Below are 24,502 nucleotides of genomic sequence, written 5' to 3'. Positions count from 1 at the left end.
AATTATGTCTGATCTTCCCTGTTTGTCAAATGTATTAACTGAGCTTTTCTTTGTCCTTTCAGTTTGACTGGCTGGGATATATCAAGAAGGTGATTGACACTAAACTCTACCCTCACCTTCAAGATCTAGGTCCTTCAGAAAATGTGATTGTCCGTGTGCCCCAGTACTTCAAAGACTTGTTCAGGATACTAGAAAAAGAAAGGAAAAAGTGAGGATTATTATTATGTTTTGTAGATTCCAAGGCCAGAAGGGACTGTTGTGATCATCTAGTCTGACCTCCTATATAACACAGGCCATAGACCTTTCCCAAAATAACTCCTGGAGTGTATCTTTATTTTTTTTATTATTTTTTTTTAAAAGCACTCAATCTTGCATTTAAAAAATGCCAGTGATAGAGACTCCACCACAATTCTTGGTAAATTGTTCAAATGGTTAATTACCCTCACTGTTAAAAATGTGTACTTTATTTCCAGTCTGAATATGTCTATGTCTAGCTTTAACTTCCAGCCATTGGACTGTGTTATACCTTTGTCTGCTGTATTACACTGTGCATTCAACTACACTCAAAAGGGTGGGCCAAATCCGGGCATTTCAATGAGAATCTCAGATGTTCAGCACTCTCTTGGCTCAAGTCTTTACTCAGGCAAACCTCCCATTTGGTTTTGCTTGAATAAAGGCTGAAGAATATAAGCCTTGTAGGTGGTAATGCAATTTCTAACTTCAAATAAAAAAAGTGAAATAAAAAAAGATCTTGTAGTGAGGCTTGCAATTACAGGTGCATCCAGCTCACCATTCTAATATACGTTTAAGGCTTGATTGTCCATGGCCTTGCATCTTGTGTAGTCATTTATTGCTGTGATATGGATGTGTAAAATGCTACTAGATCAGAATGGTAGCATTTTGCACCCACTTTGCTCAGGTGTGCAAGACATGGAAGAACAGTCCCTTAGTATAGAGAAAAATGTATATACTTGAATTGTCTGACTTTGCAATACTCCTTTATTACTGAAACTGACTAACAGCTTATGAATTACTCTGTTGAACTACTTGTTTAATGATTGCCTCTTACCATCCACCTTTTTCTTTTTGGTTGAATGTCTTTCTAAAAACAGTTTATTGCTAACCATGCAATAATATTACCTGGTCAGAGCATGTCAAACTAAAGTCATCTACATAACAACTAAAAAATACTAGAACAAGGCAGAAACTTTATTCTGATGTTATTGCACTGTATTTCTTCTCTTAATAAGAACATATTTTAAAAAATTCATAATACTTGTAAAATATCAGGAATACTAAAAATAAAAATTAGTGTTTGTTCAACTGCCAAACAATCAGCTATCATAACCTACTTTAAACAATTCAAACAGACACGACCACAGAATTTCTCCTTCAAATGACTGAATAATATGCATTGTGCAGGCCCGATTCTCCATTGCCTTGTGCCTTGGAAAGTCAGTTTCATACATGCAAAGTGAGTATAAAATACTTATTTGGTAGCATTTTACACCAACTGCATATGTACAAGGCAATGGAGAATTGGTCCCTTTATGTGTATGTTTTGTATTATATTGCTATAAAGCAAAGGGGCTCATTTTATTTACTTCAGTGTCCCATCCTGTAAGGTGCTGGGAGGATTGGGTCCTACGGCTTAATTAAGAGCTAGATCTCCCTAGCCTTTATGTAGGGGCACAACAGAGGGGAGGGAGTAAAGAACCTCCCCTCTCTTGTGAGGCTGGCATATGGGCTGGGCACATGTGCAGGCCCTGTGTTCAGTGGAGTGCCAGTACTACTCCCTAACTATTGCCCTTGGGCACAGGGTGCCCCAAAGAAAGCAGAAAGTGCGGGAGTAGGCAAAGCCATGACTCTGTTTCCCCACACTCCATGCACTGAGCTTCATCCCTTAAGGAGGGCAGCAGTTTGTGAGAGTCATCAATACAGGCTATGCCTACACTGTGCAATCTAGTCCTAAGAAAATTGATTCATACATTGTTAGAAATGGTAAATTATAGCATGATGACTTAAACATAAATAAATTTATTCAGTTACTTTAATATGGCCATTGTTACTCACGTGTTTGTCAAAGATACAAATACATTAATACAGAACATCCATTCAAAGATTCACTACATAGTAACAAAAAAGCTTTTTTAGGACTCTTTAGGATGTCACAATTGGCTCTGAAAGTTAGTTTATTATCTAGTTTGGAAAAAATAGTAACAGGAAAGAAAACCTCTCCTTTTCCACCACCCGAATAAGTGTAGAGCAATACACAGAGCCTTACATCTACCTAAATGGTGAATAAGTTCAAGGATAAATGCTTAAATATCATATTTTATATAGCAGGTGAATGTCAGAAAGGAGTTTAAACAGCAAAATTAATGCAAACAACGCGGACTTGATTTCAGATTGTCACAGTAAATATGTGTTAATATTTCTATGTTAATATATTCCCCTTGATTCCTTCTAAAGTCCCAGTCGTATTTCAGTGGTTATAACATAAATTAATTTCTGAATCACTTCAGGAGATATAGTATCATTAGTGGCGCCAGGTGAATAGTAAGAAAAATTATTTGTGGATATTTCTATGGCATCTAAATAGGATTTTCACTTTGACTGAGTTCCATCCCTTTTCAGGCACAAAATTGTTGTTATTATTATGAGCAGCAGTAGACCAGGACTATGGTAGAAAGTGCTGTACAAACACAGAAAAAAAGACTGCCCCAGCTCCAAAGAGTCGTACAATCGAAGTAAATGAAATTTGTTTCAGATAGAGGAAGAAGCAGCTTAAAGGTTAGGTCATCCATTCTGAGAACGGGAACAATATCATGCGAATTAAGTGACAAATCACTCAAGTTGAATATTGAACTGAACCCCAGGTATGGATTATTCAATGAAGTATTCACAGAGAATTTTTTGTAAGCAATCCACATATTGAAAACTATTTCCTCCGAGCACTCACTGGACCCTTTTGAATAGTGAACAAATTCATTAAAATTGCAGTCTGATTGGAGACAGCACAAAAACCAGAATAGGAGCTAAATTCATTGCATGAATTTTTCACAGGCCATTATTCACTCAGCTCTAATCGGTTCACGGTAACTCCAGTGAAATTTAATCAAGATATTGTATGGTATGCCTTAGGAATCTTAGATATTAACTTACATCTGTTATTTAAGGAATCTGTTCTTTCCTCAATGCCTGTTTCACTTTTGTTAAGGAGAATTTGTGTACATTGAGAGAAGAACAGTCCCATATATAACCTGAGAGCAATAAAGGGATTTGTATCCCAAATACAAATCTTTGTAACCAGGGCCGGCTCCAGGCTCCAGCCCACCAAGCTTGTGCTTGGGGTGGCACCTGGAGGGGGGCGGTGCGGTTCTCTGGCCGCCGGGGAGAGCGGAGCCCCGGCTGGGCTCTCCGCCCTCCTCCCGGCGCTCTGGCCACCAGGGAGAGCGGAGCTGCGGCGGGCTCGCCACCCTCTTCCCGGCACTCTGGCCGCCGGGGAGAACGGAGCCCTGGCTGGGCTCTCTGCCCTCCTCCCGGGGCTCCGGCCGCCCTCCCCCTGGCACTCTGGCCGGTTGGGGAGAGCGGCCTGCGGCCGGGCTCGGTGCCCTCCCCTGCCACGCTGGGGGGTGGGCGGGGGGTGGCGGGAGGCTTTTTTGCCTGGGGCGGCAAAAAAGCCAGAGCCGGCCCTGTTTGTAATTGTTACAATATCAATGATTATAACCCTAATGGAACTCAAACTGAAGAACTACTTTCCTGCTGCTTATCCTACTGGTCTGGCAAAAGACAAATAACTAACACTCACTCTTCCATAGAACATAATGGAATAAACTTTTAGAAAACTTGAAGCCTAGTATTCTCTTTACACTTCAGGATGCTCCTGCTAAATTAGTTGTGGATATACCCCTGCTGGAGTATGGTGTAGAGAGGTTTAGAAGTGCTCAGAATTTGGTTCCATAATTCAGTTAGGAATGCAAAAATGCATGCACAGCTTATGCCCCTTAAGGAAGTCCATTAGTTGGAAAACATGGATCTATTTGTTGAGCTTGTATTAAAACTGTCTATCAATAAATATAGATAGAAATGCTAGCATGATGTCACAAAATCCTAGGATTTTATGTAGGTCATCAACTTTATTCGCTGCCAAGGCATTATTGTTCCTTACAGTGTTATAACAAATGTGTGGTCTAGTTCGAAATGTCCCAGGAAACAAGGTTTCTACCACTTCCTTTGGGAGACTATACCACAAACTAACAGACCGCTTTGTTAAGAAATAATCATCCTAAACTTTCCATCTGTAGCAATCATTTATCAGTCAAAGTGGGACAAAATGTAATCTTCCCAAGGGTTACAATAACAAGGACTTTAGTTACACAGAACTTGGATCTGGGACTTGTGTGTTCTATTCTAGAACTACATCTCAGTGTGGGAAGCAAGGTAAATAGCTCACATTCTCTGTGCCTCAGTTTCACCATTGGTAAACTTGGCATATTAGTTGCCTCCTTCACACTGGCACTGTGCAAATTAAATAATTTGTAAAGCATTCTGAGAGGCTTAAGTGAATGGCAACACAGAAGTAAAAAGTACTATTGTTTTAAACCAAAGTGGTGAAATTAGCCCCATCTATCTCTATTCTTTCTGTACTTTGTGTACTGGCCGAAGAGACAAAGAATAGAAGCCAAGGATTGGTAAATAGGTTCAGATAAAATATGAATCCTGCCCTTCCCTCTTCCCCACGCTCTTGAAAACAGAATAACCAATCCTCATCCAGAGTTTGAAATGAAACCATTTTCATTGCTTTATATTTTTGTGTAGCAGGGGATTCAAATACTAGTTCAAAAAGAAAGTACCAGAGATCTCATCAAAGCACCCATTCTGGAAGGTGTCCAGCCCAATTTTTCAGATCCAGTTCAAATAAGATTTGGATAACCTTCATGTATTTATCTAAACTCAGCCCCACCTCCATATCACTGACTTGATCCAAAAGCTACTGAAATCAATGGAACTACTTCCATTGATATCAATGGGCTTTGGATCAGGCCTATTTTTGAAGTTCATCCATCACTAGTTACATTCCCCACCCTTTTATTTTAACTCAGAACAGATTTCCTAACCCATAATCAAGGATAAATACCACCCAAGGTGGAGCAAGAACTGCACACAAAGGAGAATTAAATTTCTGTGGCATTTAAGTGCTAAATTGTAAAATGTAATTGCCTCATGGTAGTGGTCTTTCTACATGGGGTTTTCTCCTTATAAGAATTTTAATGAAAATTAAGCCTTTTATCATTTTAATCCACAGGAATCCTGCAAATACTTTTCTAGATTCTAATAAAATGCAGGGACTTAATAGGTATTGCAGGAGCATGGATGCAGCCCCGCTGAAGCGCTTTGAAACTGATAAATGTGAGGCTTGTGGAAATTAGCTCACTTGCAGAAATTTTACTGAGTAGGCACTTACAGCATACTTCAGTTTGTCATTGCTTCAGGAAACCTCACATTGACCAAACATTTTTTGTGAAAGACCTGCTATTTTGAGGTATCATTATTGATCCTGGAGTATATTTTTATGTTTCTGATTCAATTCATTCAATCACGACAAAAAGAACTGTTCAAAGTCTTGTAACCTGAGCTCATGCAAGCTAATCTTCTTGATGACATTATATATTAGACATGTATATTTCTAATCACCGAAAAAACATCCAACAGACACAATATATTATACGATTACATGGACATTTACATACAGGAGGGCAGATGATTGCCACCTAGATCCTAGTGAAGGGTTCCCTCCATGCATGGGATATCAACCCCCACATGTGGAAGGAGACTTGGATGTTGCCATGACACTGTCCCTCTCCCTTCAGACCCATGAAGGTCTTGCCACAGTAGGAGAAGACAGGAAAAGGGGAAGCTTGGGAGAAAGGAGTGGTCAGGCTGAGGGTGAAGCCAGGGCAGGTGGTTCTTAGCCCTGCTCTGACCATATGGATCTTTCCTGGAAAAGGAAGCTTGTCTGTGAGGGTAGCCACTGCTGGGGAACCTCATGGCTCCAGGGCATTCAGTGTCAGTGCTCAGGTAAAGGGATTCCTTGTGGATGGCTTTGGCCTCTCTCAGATCTTCTGGGAAACACCAGGTTTGAGGTGCGCCCCACAGCCCTTGCCCCAGGAAGGCAAATCTTTCCTATGCCTCATAGGATGCTATGGCGAAATATTCACAAGGGAACCTTCAAAGAGTTTTCCTTATTCCAACCTGCCTCCTTCAGTTTTCAATACAGAAGTGGTGCAGTCTGTCTGATCATATAATAGAGCTCATTACTTTATCTTCAGTCATAAATGCTTCCCAAATTATCCTGCTCCCCTTTTCTTAATCGTGACTTTTGCTAAATACACTCATGTGCACTCCAAGTGCATGTGATCAGGGGCAAATCTTTAGTGAATAAGTTACTATGATTCACACTTGTGTATGACTGTACCAGTGTGTTTAGGGCATTGCTGTAGAATGCTTCAGTGTTTTCGAGAGGGTGAAATCTAAATTCCTCACCTTGATTTTACAGTGCACATATGTCTCATACAGCAGGTGCTAGTTACCCCATCACAGTAACCATACACATTGGACTTGAGAGTGTGTTGTTTAATGTTTAGAGAAGGATAACAGGAGGTCTCCTGGGAGGGTTGGACAAGTTGCTCCTATCTATTTTTCAATCCCGCTAGTATCTGGGCGCTTAAGCTCTCTCTGTGTTTCAGTTTATCCATCTACAAAGTGGGGATAGTAATATTTGCCTACAGTCATTCTCAGAGTGCTAATGAAGAAATGCTTGTAAAGCACATTGATATTTTCAGATGAAAGGTGCTAATACAAGGGTGACCAGACAGCAAGTGTGAAAAATTGGGACACTTTTTTTTCCAGTTGGAGGGTAGGGGGGGACACAGCATAGTTTCCTAAATAAGACAAAGCCACTAATATCAGGACATCTGGTCACCCTAGTTAATACCATGTAATGACTATATATGGGAGCTAATTATCCATTATTTTAGTTTCATGATCATTATTTGCAGGTCTTACTAGTAAAGAGAGAGAACCTGCACTTTGATTTACAAGTCAAAAATGACCAGATATTGTGTAGTTTCTGTACAGAGCAGTTATGTAATTACTGTCATTGCATAGCACTTACCATTTGTGTAAAGAGTACCTAAATGAAACTTGCATTGTAAAAACTATGAAATATATATATCAGGATACGAATGTGTTAAAAGCATTCTCTAGAAGATGGCTCCTATCATGAAATCAGGCAGTAAATGGCTGTCTTCATGCAATTTCTTCTGTGTAATAGGATTTTATCAATTCGGTCACAGCTCATCATTAATTTTAAAGGTGAAATTTCTGTCATTCAGTTCAAACTGCTCTTACAGAAAGCCATTCAGATATTGCTTCTACAAGTGCTTTGCTGTACATCACATGGAATTAAATGTTTGATAAATATGTATGTCTGATTTAACAGGACTATTGCCAACTATCTGGTATGGAGGATGGTTTATTCAAGAATATTTAACCTCAGCCGACGCTTTCAGTATAGATGGCTGGAATTTTCGCGGGTAAGTTCAAGATTTTTCAGTTTTTATGATAGGTGAGACTGGTAGTGACATTCCCCAGGGTACAATCTGAACTGCTGAACTCTTTAGCCTGGGGTGCCTTCTACACGGCTTTGCTCTCAGAACATCCACTCCTGGCCTGTTCACACAGACTTCAGCATGCAAATTCACTCCCAACTAAATACGTGAGCATGCTGACCAGTCACTCCTGAATTACATACAGGTCGACACCCACAAATTCCTAGTCCCAGCCTCGTCTCCCGGAAATTTGCGTCTTGTACTGCTTATTACCCTTCTGAACAGTACAAGCTCATAGAAAGTCCATCATTTCATCAAAGGAAAATGATAATGCACTAGCCCTGTTATCCCAAATGGAGTTTTCCCACACACTTTAACCTAACACACAGGTTAAGATAAAACAATAAGATAAGAGTACTAACTACAAAAAATTGATTTTAAGTGATTACAAATAATGATGCATAAGAACCCGGATTGTTTACAAAAGAGTAAAACGCAAGCTAACGGCTAACTTAACAAATGAACAAAATTCAAAATGAAGGTTTTCCTCACCATACGTTGCAGTAAATTTCACCGTCTGGGTCTCCTTCCAGCCTGGGCCTCTTCCCCTTGGTTCAGTCTCCTTCAGGTATTCACTGATGTCATGAGCAGAGAGATTGGAGAAGGAGTTGAAGTCAGGAGTATTCCTTCCCTTTTTATAATTCAATTTTTTATTGGCCAAGTACAATAGAGTGCTGACCTATAACCAGCCTGGCAGGATATTCAGATCCCAAATGGAACTCTTAGAGTTTAGGGGTTGTGCTTTATGACACACCAAATAGCTACTTGCATTTATGTACTCACTTGAGAAATCAAAGAAAATATATACATCAAGTTGGTTGTACACTTTCTAGCACAACATTTTCAAGTTGTCATGTAAATAGGCCATGTGAGGGTTCCCTGCATGTGGGTGAATTCCATCCAGTGTGCTAAGCACAGTACAGACAGGCCCCTGAGTTTCCAGCTTGCCCCCGCCTGGCAATGGGTTTCAGATCTGAAGAATGTGAATCTTGGCATCAAGAGGTTTAAAATGAAAATGGTTTGCACTTTGCAGAGGAAGGGGAGTGGAAATTAAATGTGGAAGGTCATTTTCATAGGCTGTAAAACAGGACATCACTGTTGAGAAATTGCTTTGTTTATAGTATCAGCCATTTTTCTACACTGTAGTGCTAGTAGCACTCATAGCAGGCCAAGCCTCAGTTACATTGTGTTACTTACCAAAACTGGATTCAAACCAGTGACTTAAAGCTGGAGAACCCGCTGTCCCATAACTAGCCCTGTAAGCCACAGACTCCCTGGATGTGTGGTTACTTTATAGTAAGTTTAAACTTTACATACTATTTCCATTTCATTGGAGGAATTATTAAAGTGACTTTTACATGATAAGACAAGGCATCAGAGGAAACAAAGGTTTCATTTGCCAATAAATAAATAAATAAATAAAAATCCTTGAACGTGTGTTTGAAACCATTAAAATCTTGAGGATCCCTGTTTTCCTCCATTTTGCACCTTCCTCCTCCCTTGATGGCCATTGCCACATGCCAGTATGTTTTGGGCTGATAAAAGATGAACACAGATCCCTTCAGAGTCCATCAACATTGCGGTTTAATTGACTGGAAAGGGGCTCCATTAAGGGCTTACCTATACTTATGGCTAAATCGGTACTGCTGCGATCGATGCAGCGTTGATGGCGGAGTGCTCTCCCGTGACTTCTGTACTCCGCCTCCCAGAGAAGAGTAAGGTAAGTTGGCGGGAGAGCATCTCCCATCGACACAGCATGGTGTAGGCACAGCGGTAAGTCAATCTAAGCTATGTCGACTTCAGTTACGTAACTTATGTAACTGAGGTAGCGTAACTTAGGTCGACTTTACACCTTCAGTGTAGACCAGCCCTGAGTGACTCCAGGCATTTCTTCCTTTCCCGATAACAAATTGGGGAGCAGGCCATTGGGGGAGGCTAGCCCTCGGCCCCTCCTCTTCTGCCCAGGGCCCACCCCTCGCCCTTGCCATACACCTCACTCCCCCACTGAAGCCCAGAGTGCTCCCACCATGGCCGCCGGCCCCACAGCTCTGGGCCGCTCGAGTGGCCTCAGTGTCCCCAGCCTGAGCCCCGGAGTGCCGGGTGGGCAGCACACGGGCAGGGCCATGCTAGGCTGTTTGGGGAGGCTCAAGCCTCCCCCAGCCTATGATGCCCACTGCCCATGGGAGCAAGGCTGGCGGGTACAAAGTGGTGCAGGCAATCAATATATTTTGACTAGCCTACATGCTGACACTTTCTCTCAGCCAAGATACCTCCTCTCACAACACCACCCAATACATTTTTTGTCTCACTGGAATCTGACAGCCTGCTATCTCTTCCCCATCCTCAAAGTTCTTCTTCCTCCTATAGCCTACTGCCCCATGCACAAACAATATCATGTTTGGTGCATTGAAGGGAGTTGTGGTATAATAAAATGGCTAATCAAAAGATATGCATATGTCAAACATTAACTCTGTATTATTTGAAACTTTTTGCCATTAGAAATTATTCAATGAAAGATTAACTTTGTCTCCATGGCTTTTTTTCTTCTTCTTTTACTCCAATATTTCTTTCCTTCTATTATACATATTATTACTTTTCCTCTATTTTTTCAGTATGTTTCACCGCACTCTTATTTCTCTGATGCTTTTCTCATCTAACCTCTTCCTTCTACTCATTCTGTATATTATTCTCTTGCTACGTTCTCTGTAGTCTTTCATTCCCTCTTTCTTATCCTGGACTATTACTTTACATCCAACTATGCATGTCTCTCTCGCAATTGCACACTGGACCTCCTGCTCTCTCTCAGGCACTAGGGCCACTGTTGCCAGAACTGAAGGAGCAAGGGGCCATGCCTCCCACTTTTTAATTCATGTCCCTGCAGATCGCCCCCTCAGAATAATAGATTCTGCCAGGGAGGTGCTACAAATATACATTTTGCCCACTCAGAATTGCTGTGGGACCAGAAGAGAGGGCAGCTGGCTCATTGCTGGAGCAGCCAGCCGTGGAGAGAGAAAGAGCAGGCACTTTGGCCTCAGCCTCCCCACTTCTACAAAGGTTCCAGCGCCCTCTCCTACCTCACACATTCATGCCCCTCTACACTGTCACACACATTTGCCCCACTCCCCCCACTCAGTGGTGCCTTTCTACACTCCCACTTTTCTACTGCATTCACACACTCGTTGATAGCCTCTACTCGTGCTGGTGCTTTCTTTCTCACACTGATATTAGTGCCCTCCCAGAAATGCCCATGCAGGCAGGCATACTGATGACCTTCCACCTTCAGTAGTTCCTACCCCAATCCTTTGCATCCTAATGGCAGGCCTGGTTCAGGGGAATGGGGATTGACCAGAGGGATGGTCTTTTGGATGATTTTGAAGTTGGTGCAGAATGCTGCATCCTGCTCATTAAATGGTGAATTAGACATTAAGAAGGCAGATCCTCAGCTGGTGTCTTTTTGAAGACTATGAAAGTGCAACATAAATAGTAAAATGATCCTGCTGTTATATATATATTAGGTTATGTCTGTCTGTTACTTTTCAAAATTTACCATGAGGATACTGAGTTATTTCCATGGTTTTTCTCAAATGGCATGTTCTGATGGTTTATTGTGCAATGCCAACAGGTAATCCAGGGAACCACATCTTTACCTCCTCAGTGGGATAAATGTGTAAACTTTGTAGAAGGAGCACTCCCTTATGTCATTGGCAGGATGTTTGTGGATGTCCATTTTCAAGAAGACAAGAGAGAAATGGTAAGTCCTCCTCAGTCTCTATCTGAAAACTTTTAAATAGGTTCTTTCTCCCAGCAGAATAAATTTCAAGTTGAATTTAGCTTTAAAGAGAGACTTTCCACCAGCAATGATTTTAAAAATTTCACTTATTCAGAGTAATGGATAGTAGGGAAAAACAGAACAAAGAAAAGGAAATGCCTCCTCTCCCTCCAGCTAAATTCAATCTGTGCATTCATTGCCAGTTCAGGCCTTTGAGACAAATATGTAGCTGGATTTAAAAATGTATCCAGGTAATATTTTCACCATGAATAACACTTGTAGTTATGACTTCTAAGATAAGGGTAATTCTTGTGATGCAGGAGCCAACTGGCATCATCATTGGAACTGTAGGATCTGATCTTAAGGATCTGATCCAAGACTTCTCAGATGTGAGGGTCAAGAAGGATCTCCTCTCTGCAGGTGCAGCATTGCACAGTTGACTATATGCATTCTGAATATCCTCCCTAGAAGTTTGAGCCAGCATAGGGAATCCATAACTGATCTCTGGCCCAAATTTTGGGGAAGCTCCTATCTAAAGATCAAAACTCAGGATTTGTGATTCATAAAATTTTAGGAAGATAATTTTAAGAAATCTGTGATCATATAATCAAACCTACTGCATAACACCGGTCATAAAATTTCACCCAGTAATTCTTATGGTGGGAGGAATTATTCTTCCATATTATGTAAGTGAACATGATTGAGCCCAATAACTGGTGATTGAATTAGAGCAGGCCTTTCAGAAAGCCATCTCTTCTCAATCAAAAGACTTCAAATTAATGCTGAATTTACCATTTCCCTTGATAAATTGGTCCAAAGATTAACTATCCTCGCTGTTAAAAACTTGTGACTTAGTTCCACTTTGATCTTTTCTAATTTTTTAACTTCAACTTCCAGCTAATGGATCTTCTCTTTAGTGGGCCTAAGCTGAACCCCAAATACTAGATTCTGGGAAAATTCAGATTTGGATTGAAGTGCCTGATCTAATATACAGTAGTCAATGGAAGGGTTTGACTTCAGTGGGCATTGAATCAGGCCCAGTCTCCTGATCTAAATTTATTGGCTTGACTCAACCTCTAGTTTCTTCAGTTTCATGTGTAGGACCAGGTGTTGGCTGCTGTCAAGGGCAGGATCCCAAATTGACCAGTGGTTTGATTTGGTTTTTGTTCCTTATATTTTCAATAATGATCTGGATTCCCTTTTTTACTGTTGTAAGCCTTTGTCTTTGAACTAGAATTTCCTCTCCAACACCCAACTTTTTCAGCTCCTTGGTCATTCACTGAATTCCTAAAGTGGTGTTTATATTACAGTTTGTTAGGGAAAAAAACACTGGGATGTCACAAACGTAGCGTAATGACCTCCATGCAGGTTTATCTGAGGGCAGGTCTATACTACTGCTTAAGTTGATCTAACTGACGTTGCTGAGGGGTATGAAAAAGGCACCCCCTGCCCCCGAGTGACACAAGTTACAGCGACCTAAGCGCTGTCCACACTGGCGCTATGATGGTGGGAGACACTCTCCTGCTGACATAGCTTCCACCTCTCACGAAGGTGGCGTAATTATGTCAACAGGAGAGTGCTCTCCTGCTGGCATACAGCGTTTTTACCAGATGTGCAGTGGTGAGTATGGAAATAAAATTAGAGGTCATATTGAATCTGGTTGCAACCTTGAAAATTGTGGCTCTTCAAGTTTATTTTTAATAATTTTTTCTCTTCCTCTTTTTCGGTTCTTTTCCCCTTTCTGACACCAGGCAAGCCATTCTGATTTCTAGAACATTTTTTCCTTAGCTAAAGGAGAGTAGGTAGCTATCCATGCTAAGCAAATCATGAGTTATGGATAGTATGGTGTTTTCAGGTTTTAGTCACTGATGATGTCTCATGACATGCATGCCTTCTCTCTCCTCCTTTTATGAAAAAAATATTATCTGTGTCTAAATATAGTATTGTTTTTGACCTACAGACTCTGCAGTGTTTCTTACAGCTATGCCTGAGCAATTTCAGTAATAACTCTGATAATATGAATAGGTTTCTTCTCCCACCCCCTACTGCTACAGCTGGTGCATAAAACCTAAATAGACACCAGGGTCCAATTGCAGAGCTTGAGTTTGAACTTGCAACCTCCAAACACAAGGAGTTCACCTCATTAGTGTACGAAGTTAATTGAGTCAGTGCTCTGCCATCAATATTCTTTAAGTTACTTTAGTCCCTTGGATGTCGTTTACTGAGATGGTTTGGTCATATTTAATGTTTTGTTCTGGTTGTCCTATATTGTCTCTAAAGTAATGAGATATTAAAAAAAGGAGGGGAGGAAACTGAATAGTAAAGAGGGCAAGTGCTTTCCTTTAATTTGAGACACACACACAACAAGGAAATAACAGCTCAAAATGTGAGTCTGATGCATTCATGACTGCTCAGCTGAAAATAATGTTGCTATTTTTCAGGGTCCCTCTACCCCCAAAAGGACATTTTAATGATACCATCTCTACTGATTAACATGTTGCACATCCATGTTAATTGACATTTCTCTTTATTTTTAAATTTAACACAGCTGATAAACTTTATATAGTGTTATGGTCAAATCCTTTAGTTTTGAATGTCTTTTGCTATCCCAACTGTTAGGCCTGATCCAGCTCCAATAACGTCAGCCCTTTTTTTATTGCCAAGGTTGTGTCTTTAGTAATTGCCTATGTCTTCAGCCTCACCTGTCAACACAAGTAGAAGCAACTGACTATGAGCACCTCTGTTGTTCAGCTCCCCCAGCCAAATACATAGGACTGATAACATTTTCGCTCTTTAGACCAGCAGAATAATCTTTCACTTGGGATCAGATGCCATGGGCTTGCTTGATGTGTATCATTTTAGGTTATTCTCAAATGTCTATCCTCCTAGTATCTAGGTGAATCATAGAATATCAGGGTTGGAAGGGACCTCAGGAGGTCATCTAGTCCAACCCCCAAAGTTCCGCGGGCCGGTCTTGAACCCACCCAAGCAACCAGTCCAGTCACGAAATCAGACTCTCACAGTCTCTCTCCATCAACTCTTTCTAGGTCCCCAGTCACTATTCCTGTTACTATTCCTGTTTTTGAAATTCAGTGACACCTTGTGTAGTCATTTTATACCTGTGCCAAGTGGATGAAAAATGCAACCAGATCAGAATTGTGGTGCCAATGTAAATTACTATCCAAAGTGCAAAAACCAAGGAAAACTGGGCCCAGTTGGATGTTCAAGCTGCTACCATCTGTAATATAAACAGTAAACTTTAAATTACAGTAAAAGTCCACAAACAAAGCTAGTTGGATAAATAATAGAGCTCTGCTTTGTGTTTGGGTAGGGATGCAAACAGCCCAAATACGGTTCTTTTGGATGAATGTCAGTCAGAAGGAATACTGGGCACTATACACATGTGATTGGGAAACAAATTGCCAGGAATTTCACAAGACTTCAGCTGTTCTCTCAACATGTCCATCATGAGCACAAGAAAGGCATTCTCATGATGACTGTTCATTACTGTGTCATGGAGGAAACAATAGTCAGAAACTTGTGTAGTGTAGCTGGTAGAGATGAAAATGAAGGTAAGCACTCTATGACTAGAAATCCCAGGGTTGCGGGGAGAGACAGCGTAAGGTATGTGGGGAAGGAAGCAGACTTGGTGTCATATAAAGAGAGACAGATGTAGTCTTACCCCACAGGTCATTCATATACCCAGTTAATCAAGAAGTTTGCTTTTCTCATAGTCAGTTTCCCATGACTCTCTTTATTGGGGAGAATTTGTTTTGCAGATGGCAGAGTTGACTGAAGGGATTCGCTGGGCCTTTATCGACATGTTGGAAAAGGAAAATGACTGGATGGATGCAAGAACAAAAAGGAAAGCTAATGAAAAGGTAACTTTTGATGTTGGAAAATGAAAATGCTGGGTGAAATCCTGCTGCGTTGAAGTCAGTGGAAGCTTTGCCATTAGTTTTAATGCTGTGTTTAAAGTTCCATTTACTTGTTTATTATTTTAGAAATGCACATTGGCAATCTGTTTGCCTACACTTGTAGGATACTGGGCTAGATGGACCTTTGGTCTGACCCAGTATTGCCGTTCTTATGTTCTAATGCTGAGAAACCTGAACTCCTACTTTTCTGCTAAGCTGTTAATTTTGTTATCTCATTTCCTCCCATGTTCACCCTGTTTGTTTTGTCCACTTCTTGCACCCTGACTGACATGGAGATTGTGAGCTCTCTGGGGCAGGAGCTGTCTTCCTCATTATTTGTCAGTACAGTGCCTACCACAATGATCCTTGAATGTGCTTTCTAGGTGCTACCGTAGTACAAATGAATAATACTACTATAAAATATTTTTAAGTTTAGATTGTTTAGGATGTCCAGTACCTGGAAGGAGGAGGCTCCAATTTAGCAATGGGTATATGAAGATGTTAAATCTGGCATCTTCTTTGATGTCACTGTTGGAAGTCTACCCCCTGAAAACAGTACTTCCAAGATGACGTCACCATTCCAGTGAATCAGCAGTCCCCAAATGCAATGATATCACATCATTCTCAAGATTGGCACTTCCCTTCATGATAACTTAAACATTGTGTGACATTATAGTGCAGAGGGTGAATTGGATGTTAGAAAGTACCCAAGGCTTCCTGAACCAGGTCCCTCCATCCCGCACTTACACTATGTGAGACATGGAAAGTGATCTCAGAAAACAGGGAGCAGCACACAGAGCAACAATCTGGATTTGTCTTCACTGCAAAAAACGACTGCAAGTGTCAGAGCCTGGGTCAACTGACGTGGGCTCACACTCTGGAGCTAAAAATAGCAGTGGAGACATTTGGGCTTGGGCTGAAGCCTAGGCTCTGAAATCCAGCAAGGGGATGCTCTCAGAGCCTGGGCTCCAGCCCGAGCCTAAACGTCTATAGTGCTAGTTTTAGCCCCATAGCATGAGCCCACTGAGCCTGAGTCAACTGACCCAGACTGTAAGAATCACTGCCAAGGGGTCAGTCTCTCTCTCTCTCTCTCTCGCTCTCTCTCTCTCTCTCTTTTTTACAGTGTTGACATACCTTAAAAATGTGTGAACTCATAGGAGGAGAGGATGGGCTCTTCACTTTATTTGTGGAAGTGATTGGACAGCATTCAATTGACAAACACCCTTTCTGAACAGAATTATATGCAAGCAGAGCTGAATTATGTCCCACTTGCTGTGCTTGAACAAAAATAGCAGTTTTGATTTAAGAAAAGCAGTCTTCAAAGCTTTTTGAGAAATCAGATGAAAAGGCTGCGGAAGTTATTTTATCTTTGGAAAGTTTTAAATTCAGTATGTAACATCTTTGCTTCATGCTGCCTTTCTCAAGAACACATTAGGAATGTATAGATGGATGAGTGAATCATTCAGAGCACCAAAGCCAAGGGTAGCAGCGTCTCACTATGGTTCTTGCTAACCTGATAGCAAATGGAGTGTATTACCATTTGAGCCACCAATTACCCACATATTTTTACACAGCTTGTGAAGTTTAGGAAATGAACAAACTAAGTGTCTGACTATATCTAATATAGATACTTGCCCAACTCAGGGTGAATTGATGCCATTTTTGGTCTTTGAAGAGGGAAAGAGGCCTTGTACATATTTTTTTTCCAAATAGCAACTTTTCTAATAATATCATAAGAGTCTGGCCTTATTTTTCTACTAAATAATTGATTTAACCACTCTCCCGCACTACTTCTGTCAGCCGCCTATCAGATATAGCAGAAGGCTGAACAGAAGAGAGCCAGTAGGAGAAGGTGGTAAAATTACCGTAAAATCCGTAAGAAGCCAAAAACCATATTGGTCATATGTCCTTCTGATACATACAAAATGTGCCTGGCAGACTAAATTCAGAGCTAATTTAAAAACTCTACAGTATGGTACAGTAATATATGCACTGTTTCAGTTGAAGTGAATGGGACTTCAACAATTTACTTCAATGGGAACAGGAGCAGGCGTATAAGAGCAAAGTATATTTAAAGTATTATTATTTATTATATTAAAATGATTATTCAAAAATCACAGTAATATCATTGACAGCTGTCACCTTTTTGGATCATTACTGTAGAACATATTTTTTATAAGAATTCACATGTCTTGTGTGATTTTTAGCATATTAGACACAATCCCATAATAGGGCATAAGTGGGATACAAAGTGAAATGACCTGATAAAATAATGCATTTAAAAAGCCCCATCTATCTTAAATCCCCTTAATCCAGAAGTGTTTTAAATAACCCCCAAAGCTTATTTCATTATGACTGTTCTTTTAAAAAAATTAAAAAATCACATCAAACAATAATCTGATATATTTAAAACCAACGCACAAAATGTCAGCTTTGTTTGAGTACTTTGGGCAATATTGGCAGAATATATAGGGAGCACCCTTCTCAGGAGAGATTGGCATCTTTCTCAAAAAGACATCCAGGAAGCAAGGTAATTTTCTAGGATTATTTAAGGCTTCAGATTGTAGGTTTACACCGAAGTTTACAGATAGATACCAACCCTGCCAATAAAGAATAGTATGGTGAGGCAGTCTTAGTTTTGTAGAGATCTGGGTGGATATTTCGATATGGGTTCAAAGTGTTTATTCATAGAATCATAGAATATCAGGGCTGGAAGTGACCTCAGGAGGTCACCTAGTCCAACCCGCTGCTCAAAGCAGGACCAATCCCCAACTAAATCATCCCAGCCAGGGCTTTGTCAAGCCTGACCTTAAAAAACCTCTAAGGAAGGAGATTCCACCACCTCCCTGGGTAACCCGTTCCAGTGCTTCACCACCCTCCTAGTGAAATAGTTTTTCCTAATAGCCAAGCTAAACCTCCCCCACTGCAACTTGAGACCATTACTCCTTGTTCTGTCATCTGCTACCGCTGAGAACAGCCTAGATCCATCCTCTTTGGAACCCCCTTTCAGGTAGTTTGAAAGCAGCTATCAAATTCCCCACCCCCCCATTCTTCTCTTCTGCAGACTAAATAATCCCAGTTCCCTCAGCCTCTCCTCATAAGTCATGTGTTCCAGCCCCCTAATCATGTTTGTTGCCCTCCGCTGGACTCTTTCCAATTTTTCCACATCCTTCTTGTAGTGTGGGGCCCAAAACTGGACACAGTACTCAGTTGAGGCCTCACCAATGCCGAATAGAGGGGAATGATCATGTCCCTCAGTCTGCAGGCAATGCTCCGACTTATACAGCCCAAAATGCCATTAACCTTCTTGGCAACAAGGGCACACTGTTGACTCATTTCCAGCTTCTCGTCCACTGTAACCCCTAGGTCCTTTTCTGCAGAACTGCTGTCTAGCCACTCGGTCCCTAGTCTGTAGCAGTGCATGGGATTCTTCTGTCCTAAGTGCAGGACTCCGCACTTGTCCTTGTTGAACCTCATTAGATTTCTTTTGGCCCAATCCTCTAATTTGTCTTGGTCCCTCTGTATCTGATCCCTACCCTCCAGTGTATCTACCACTCCTCCCAGGTTAGTGTCATCTGCAAACTTGCTGAGGATGCAATCCATGCCATCCTCCAGATCATTAATGAAGATATTGAACAAAACCAGCCCCAGGACAGACCCTTGGGGCACTCCGCTTGATACCAGCTGCCAACTAGACATGGAGCCATTGATCACTAACTGTTGAGCCTGACGATCTAGCCAGCTTTTTATCCACCTTATAATCCATTCATCCAATCCATACTTCTTTAACTTGCTGGCAAGAATACTGGGGGAGACCATATCAAAAGCTTTGCTAAAGTCAAGGAATATCACGACCACTGCTTTCCCCTCATCCAGCCAGTTATCTCATCATAGAAGGTAATTAGGTTAGTCAGGCATGACTTGCCCTTGCTGACTGTTCCTGATCTGTTTCCTCTCCTTGAAGTGCTTCAAAACTGATTCCTTGCGGACCTGCTCCATGATTTTTCCAGGGACTGTGGTGAGGCTGACTGGCTTGTAGTTCCCCAGATCCTCCTCCTTCCCTTTTTTAAAGACGGGCACTACATTAGCCTTTCTCCAGTCATCCGGGTCCTCCCCCGATCACCATGAGTTTTCAAAGACGATGGCCAATGGCTCTGCAATCACATCGGCCAACTCCTTTAGCACCCTCAGATGCAGCGCATCTGGCCCCATGGACTTGTGCTCGTCCAGCTTTTCTAAACAGTCCTGAACCACTTCTTTATTGATTGTAGTAGTTCTATTGATATATTTTATAACTGTGCCAAGAGCTTTGGATGGGCACATGTTAAATGAATAAATAAAACCCCTTGATAAAATAATTTACTGGATAAATGGGAGACTTACCATGTGTCAGATCCCTAGAACTTTAATAAGTAGATTGCTTGCACCAATATATGATTAGCTTTACACATCTCCCCCCTTCCATTTTTTTCTCTTTTTACTTTAATACAATAACATATAAAACAGAAAATTTGGTGGTTTTACCAGTATTTATTTACTGGTTTGATACACAGAAAGTGCATCTGTCTAAATGTGTCCACATTGTGATATTGCCTGTGTCCAAAATGCTGCTGTGATCCTGTCAGAGCTCACAAGTTGAGAGGTTGTTTTGGGTCAGTGCTTGAGATGAGGAACATCTGCATAACGTGTATCGCTGTGGATTCCGAGGTAGACCTCTGGGGTCAGTACTGAGCCAAAGCCCAGCATTATAACAGAGAGTTCTGTGTAGCTGGAGACACCATGTTTCAGATGAAAGGCCAGAAGGAACCACTAGCCTGACCTTCTGTATAACACAGCCCATAGAATGTCACCCCGTTATGCCTGCATTGTGCCCAGTGACGTGTAAAATAACTGCTCTGGCTGCTGTGGTAATTTAAGTGTCTCGTGGCATTTTTATAAGAATAACATTGTTAACTTGAGGACAAATCCAACTATGGGTGATTACAATCTGACCTCAGGGAAACTCTCCTGAGTTCAAATCCATTGCTCTATCCACTTGGCCATACTATTTCATAATGACACGTAGTGTAGAGTTACTGTGTGCAGTTAAACAGCACCTGCATTTTACCCAGAAATGGCTGCATTTCATATAGCCTGTTTTGTCTATAGTTTGTTCAGCTGTTTTTCGTTTGTTTGTTTGCTTTTGAGTTTGCAAACCACATTGGAATGAAAGGAGTTAATTGTTGTTGTTTTCCTGTTTACCATTTCTACTGCATTAGGTCAGTTTCCCTGGTATTTAGTCCCTTTTTAGTCCATGGACAGTTAGGCTGTAGCAGGCTTATTCCTTTATTGTGCAACAGGTAAAAGACATTTTGTTTGTATGTTTTGGTTTTGTGCATTGAAAATGTTCTTGAAAAAATTCTCTTCTTCTAACATGATCTTGATGGGCTCATATGTCTTTATGTTTAGGTGACTCCACTGTATTGCAAATGGCTTGATAGGCTTACTGATCACCTCAAAGAGGATACTGCAGATTCTGCTTGTGATCGGGATAGCCTCAATACTCGCTTCCACGTATTTACTGCAGATAGTGCCAGGGGTCAGCTGAACAACAACCTTCTATAAGCCTGACCCAAATCTCACTGAAGTCAATGGAAAGACTCCCATTGATTTAGGCAGGCTTTGGAGCGGATCCCTATGGTAGAATCACTGCCATAGTTTGGTTTTGGGAGAGCAGCCAGCTCAGTGTTAGGTTTGAAAATTGGCCTTTTTAGCAAGTATAAGCTTATGTGGCCTTTTGAGCACCACTTCTGCATCCTTGTGCTCTCTATCTCAAGGAATCTCACCTTTCCTCTTGGAATAGTCTGGAATTTAAGTGTTTCTTTCCCTCTGGAATAAGACCACATAATAAAAATCCTGTCTTTTAATCATTTCAAACCCCTATGCTGTAAGTATGAATTGAAACCAGTTCTACTGAAAGCAGCCTATCCCCCCATGCCCCCTCCCAACCAAAAACAAAACACCCAAAGAAACGGATCCTAACAGGCTTGGGTGTTGTTTTTTTAACATGCAATTCTCACCTAATTCTCTGGATGGAGCTCATGGTATTTCTAAAAATCATAGTTAAATCAGAGTCTAGTATCTGGCACCAGGCTTTCATATTCTGTTTCCTTTTTCTTCTGTTAGTCTTACTTTATTATACTCTATTTGGCTACAATCAAGGATGTGTTTAAACTGTTCCTGTCAATCCTTTGAGTCTTAGATGGAGGCCTCTGATTTTTCTCTTTTTAAAACCCATTTTGCTTCCTGCTCTCACTTTTTAAACTCCCTATTTTGTGAGGGTCATTAAATTTTGCCTTCATTTTTAAGTATAGCTAAATTATTCAGATGAGTGCAGCTCAATGGGTGTCTTTGGCATGTGCTGTATGCATTATGTCAGTCATGCGGAGAGATACCTCTTCAATAGCTCTTGTGCTGGCCCAGCTCTGAGTCACCTTGCAGCCTGTTGGGAAAGCTGACAAATGTGCAAAAAGGGCCTTTTCTTTTCCTGACAATGAAAGTGTTGATAGCAGACTGCTATATCAGCCTAATGATACTGACAGCTGCATTTCCTAAGGATGGACCTGAAGAGAGAAAAGAGAATCCAAAATTATAACTACATAAACATGACTCTTGTAATCATGTCCTAATGATGATCCTAATTTTTAAAATCATAATTTATTGCTGCTTCTTCAGAAATGATAATTCACTGGCAGATGATCATTGTGAGAAGTAAACTATAATTGTGTTTCTTGGGCATGGGCAAGATAAATTAATTTTTTGCTCACCCCTTTGTTTTCCTCCCTTAAAATGCCCCTTGTACTTGAGTTTAATGGGGGGCTTGAGAGTAAGATTCAAGATCTATATACCCAGACATATTTTCCAAAAGTATGAAAATGTACTGCTTTTTATGAAGTTATTTTATTTGTTTTGATGAAGCACTGTTTTAAAAATTTTAAGTACAAATGACAAGCCAAAATATCTTGTGCTTCTGTAATAAGATCTTTCTGTAACATAATTAACCTTTCTAGGTTACAGAGCACAAATCCCAAGGTCACTCTGAAGTAATATTGTTGCCTACTGGATTTGACTGCTGCCCGGTTTTACCTTTCTCTAAGGAAGTCCTATTTACAATATTTGTTTCCAATCCCATCTCTCCCAATCTGAAGATAGATAGGGCAGAGTCATAGAAAAACATACGCATAATTCTCTGCTATGTTTCTTAGTTTAGTCTCTGCTTACATTGCTTGATTCTGTTCCCAGTGAAGTCAATGGCACAAGTCTGATTGACTTCACTGGAAACAGAATCAAACAATATAAACTGAGGCAAAATTCCCATTGACGTCTGTGGTGCAGATCAGGTCAATGGCCTTTACAAACCAATGCCTGGAGTAATTTAGGACTATCTATAATAGGAACAAAGGCCCCAATTCAAAAAGGTATTTAAGCATGTGCCTTAAGCACTTGTGTATTCTGATTGAAGTCAACCCCGTTGAAGTCAATTGGACTACTTAGGCACCTTACTGAATAAGAGTCATAACCATTTTAGCTGAACCAATTTTAAATGCTTTAATTATGGTATTCCTGGTCAGTGACAGGAGCCAAAACTGTTCTGAAACTATGTTTAAAGAAGAGCTAGTCACAAAGTTTTCACCAAAATGTTTCTTTTGTCAAACAATGTCAATTTGTCAAAACCAGAACTGTTTATGGGGAAAAGGGTGGCTTTGACAATTGTTTTGACTCAAATTGTCAAACCCTCTCCCTCCCCCAAAATTGTCAAAACAAATTTTGTTTTGACATTTTCAAAATGAAAAGTTCTGGTTTTCTAGTTCCAAAATGACTTTTCAGATAGAAATGTAAGCTAATTATATTTTTAAAAATTGTTAGAAAATTATCAAAATTGAGATTAAATGCTTTGAAATGATCAGACATAACATTTTGATTGATCTGAACCAAAACTTTTTTGGGGAGTTTTCTGCTCCTGAATATTTTTGAGATTTTGACACCTTGTCCTTATTCAGGATGGGAATAAATGTAAAAATTTTGAAAATGTTCATGAGAAAGGCAAACCATTTCCTGCCCAGCACTAGTTTATAGCTTGTTGATCTAATATGGTTTAAATAATAATGCTTTCCATTTCTGTCTTTCAGAAATAAAATGTCTATAAGCACCAGCCTATTGTTTGTGTTTATCCCTTAGGTTAGTATTTCCCAAACTTGGGACGCCGCTTGTGTAGGGAAAGCCCCTGGCGGGCTGGGCCGGTTTGTGTACCTGCCGCGTCCGCAGTTCCAGCTGATCGCAGCTTCCACTGCCTGCGGTTCGCCGCTCCAGGCCAATGGGAGCTGCTGGAAGCAGCGGCCAGTACGTCCCTCGGCCCGCACCGCTTCCAGCAGCTCCCATTGGCCTGGAGCAGTGAACTGTGGCCAGTGGGAGCCACGATCGGCTGGACCTGCAGAAGCGGCAAGTAAACAAACCGGCCCGGCCTGCCAGGGGCTTTCCCTACACAAGCGGCTTCCCAAGTTTGGGAAACACTGCCTTAGGTTATAAACCAAATAATGCAAAAGTACTTCTGCAGATTAACCAGTCCTGAGCCTCAGCCCACCCATCAGTAGCTTGAGAAAAGAGAAGGAAAAGATAGATGTTTCAGTGTGTCTGAAAAGTTAACAAAACCAGGCTCTGACAGACCATATATAGGAGTGAGTCCCAAAACTAAAGACCCCACCCCTTCCTTTATGTTTATATAGCACCTTCAATCCAAAGATCTAAAAGCACTTCACAAACCTTAAATCTACTTTAGAAACGTTAATGGACCCTGCTAGGTTTACTCTTGTTCAGTGACACCTTACTTCAGAAAGACCTGGGAACCGAGGGGGAAACATTCAAAGGCAGAGATGGAACTCACTAGGAGTTAGGTGCCGAACTAGGTATTTGTGCCTTTAGAAACCTTTGAACCCAGGCTTCTCCCTTCCAGATTTGTGCTTTTAATCACGAACCTATCTACCCTGTCTTTAGTGCAGACTGAGCCTCAGTGATGATTTTGCTGAAGTAGAATATTTTAGTATTTCTGTAGTCTTGGGTTGTGGCAGTGCTCTGATGTAGACATTAAAGATTAAGATGCCAAGCTA

At 41.0% G+C, this 24,502-nt stretch overlaps 1 protein-coding gene across 1 annotated transcript in view; it reads left to right on the top strand.

The window, feature by feature from the left end:
* The window catches only part of PHEX (phosphate regulating endopeptidase X-linked), a 137,000-nt gene that overhangs the window by 50,313 nt on the left and 62,185 nt on the right, over positions 1-24,502 (top strand). The window contains exons 9-12 of the mRNA XM_054006123.1: positions 63-208; positions 7,505-7,598; positions 11,296-11,424; positions 15,222-15,323. Of these exons, the coding sequence (XP_053862098.1) occupies positions 63-208; positions 7,505-7,598; positions 11,296-11,424; positions 15,222-15,323 (471 nt within the window). The remainder of the gene's footprint in view (positions 1-62; positions 209-7,504; positions 7,599-11,295; positions 11,425-15,221; positions 15,324-24,502) is intronic.

The sequence above is a fragment of the Malaclemys terrapin genome, chromosome 1 (genome assembly GCF_027887155.1).
Source record: "Malaclemys terrapin pileata isolate rMalTer1 chromosome 1, rMalTer1.hap1, whole genome shotgun sequence".
NCBI classification, from domain to species: Eukaryota; Metazoa; Chordata; order Testudines; family Emydidae; genus Malaclemys; species Malaclemys terrapin.
This window is presented reverse-complemented; position numbering and strand designations above follow the sequence as displayed.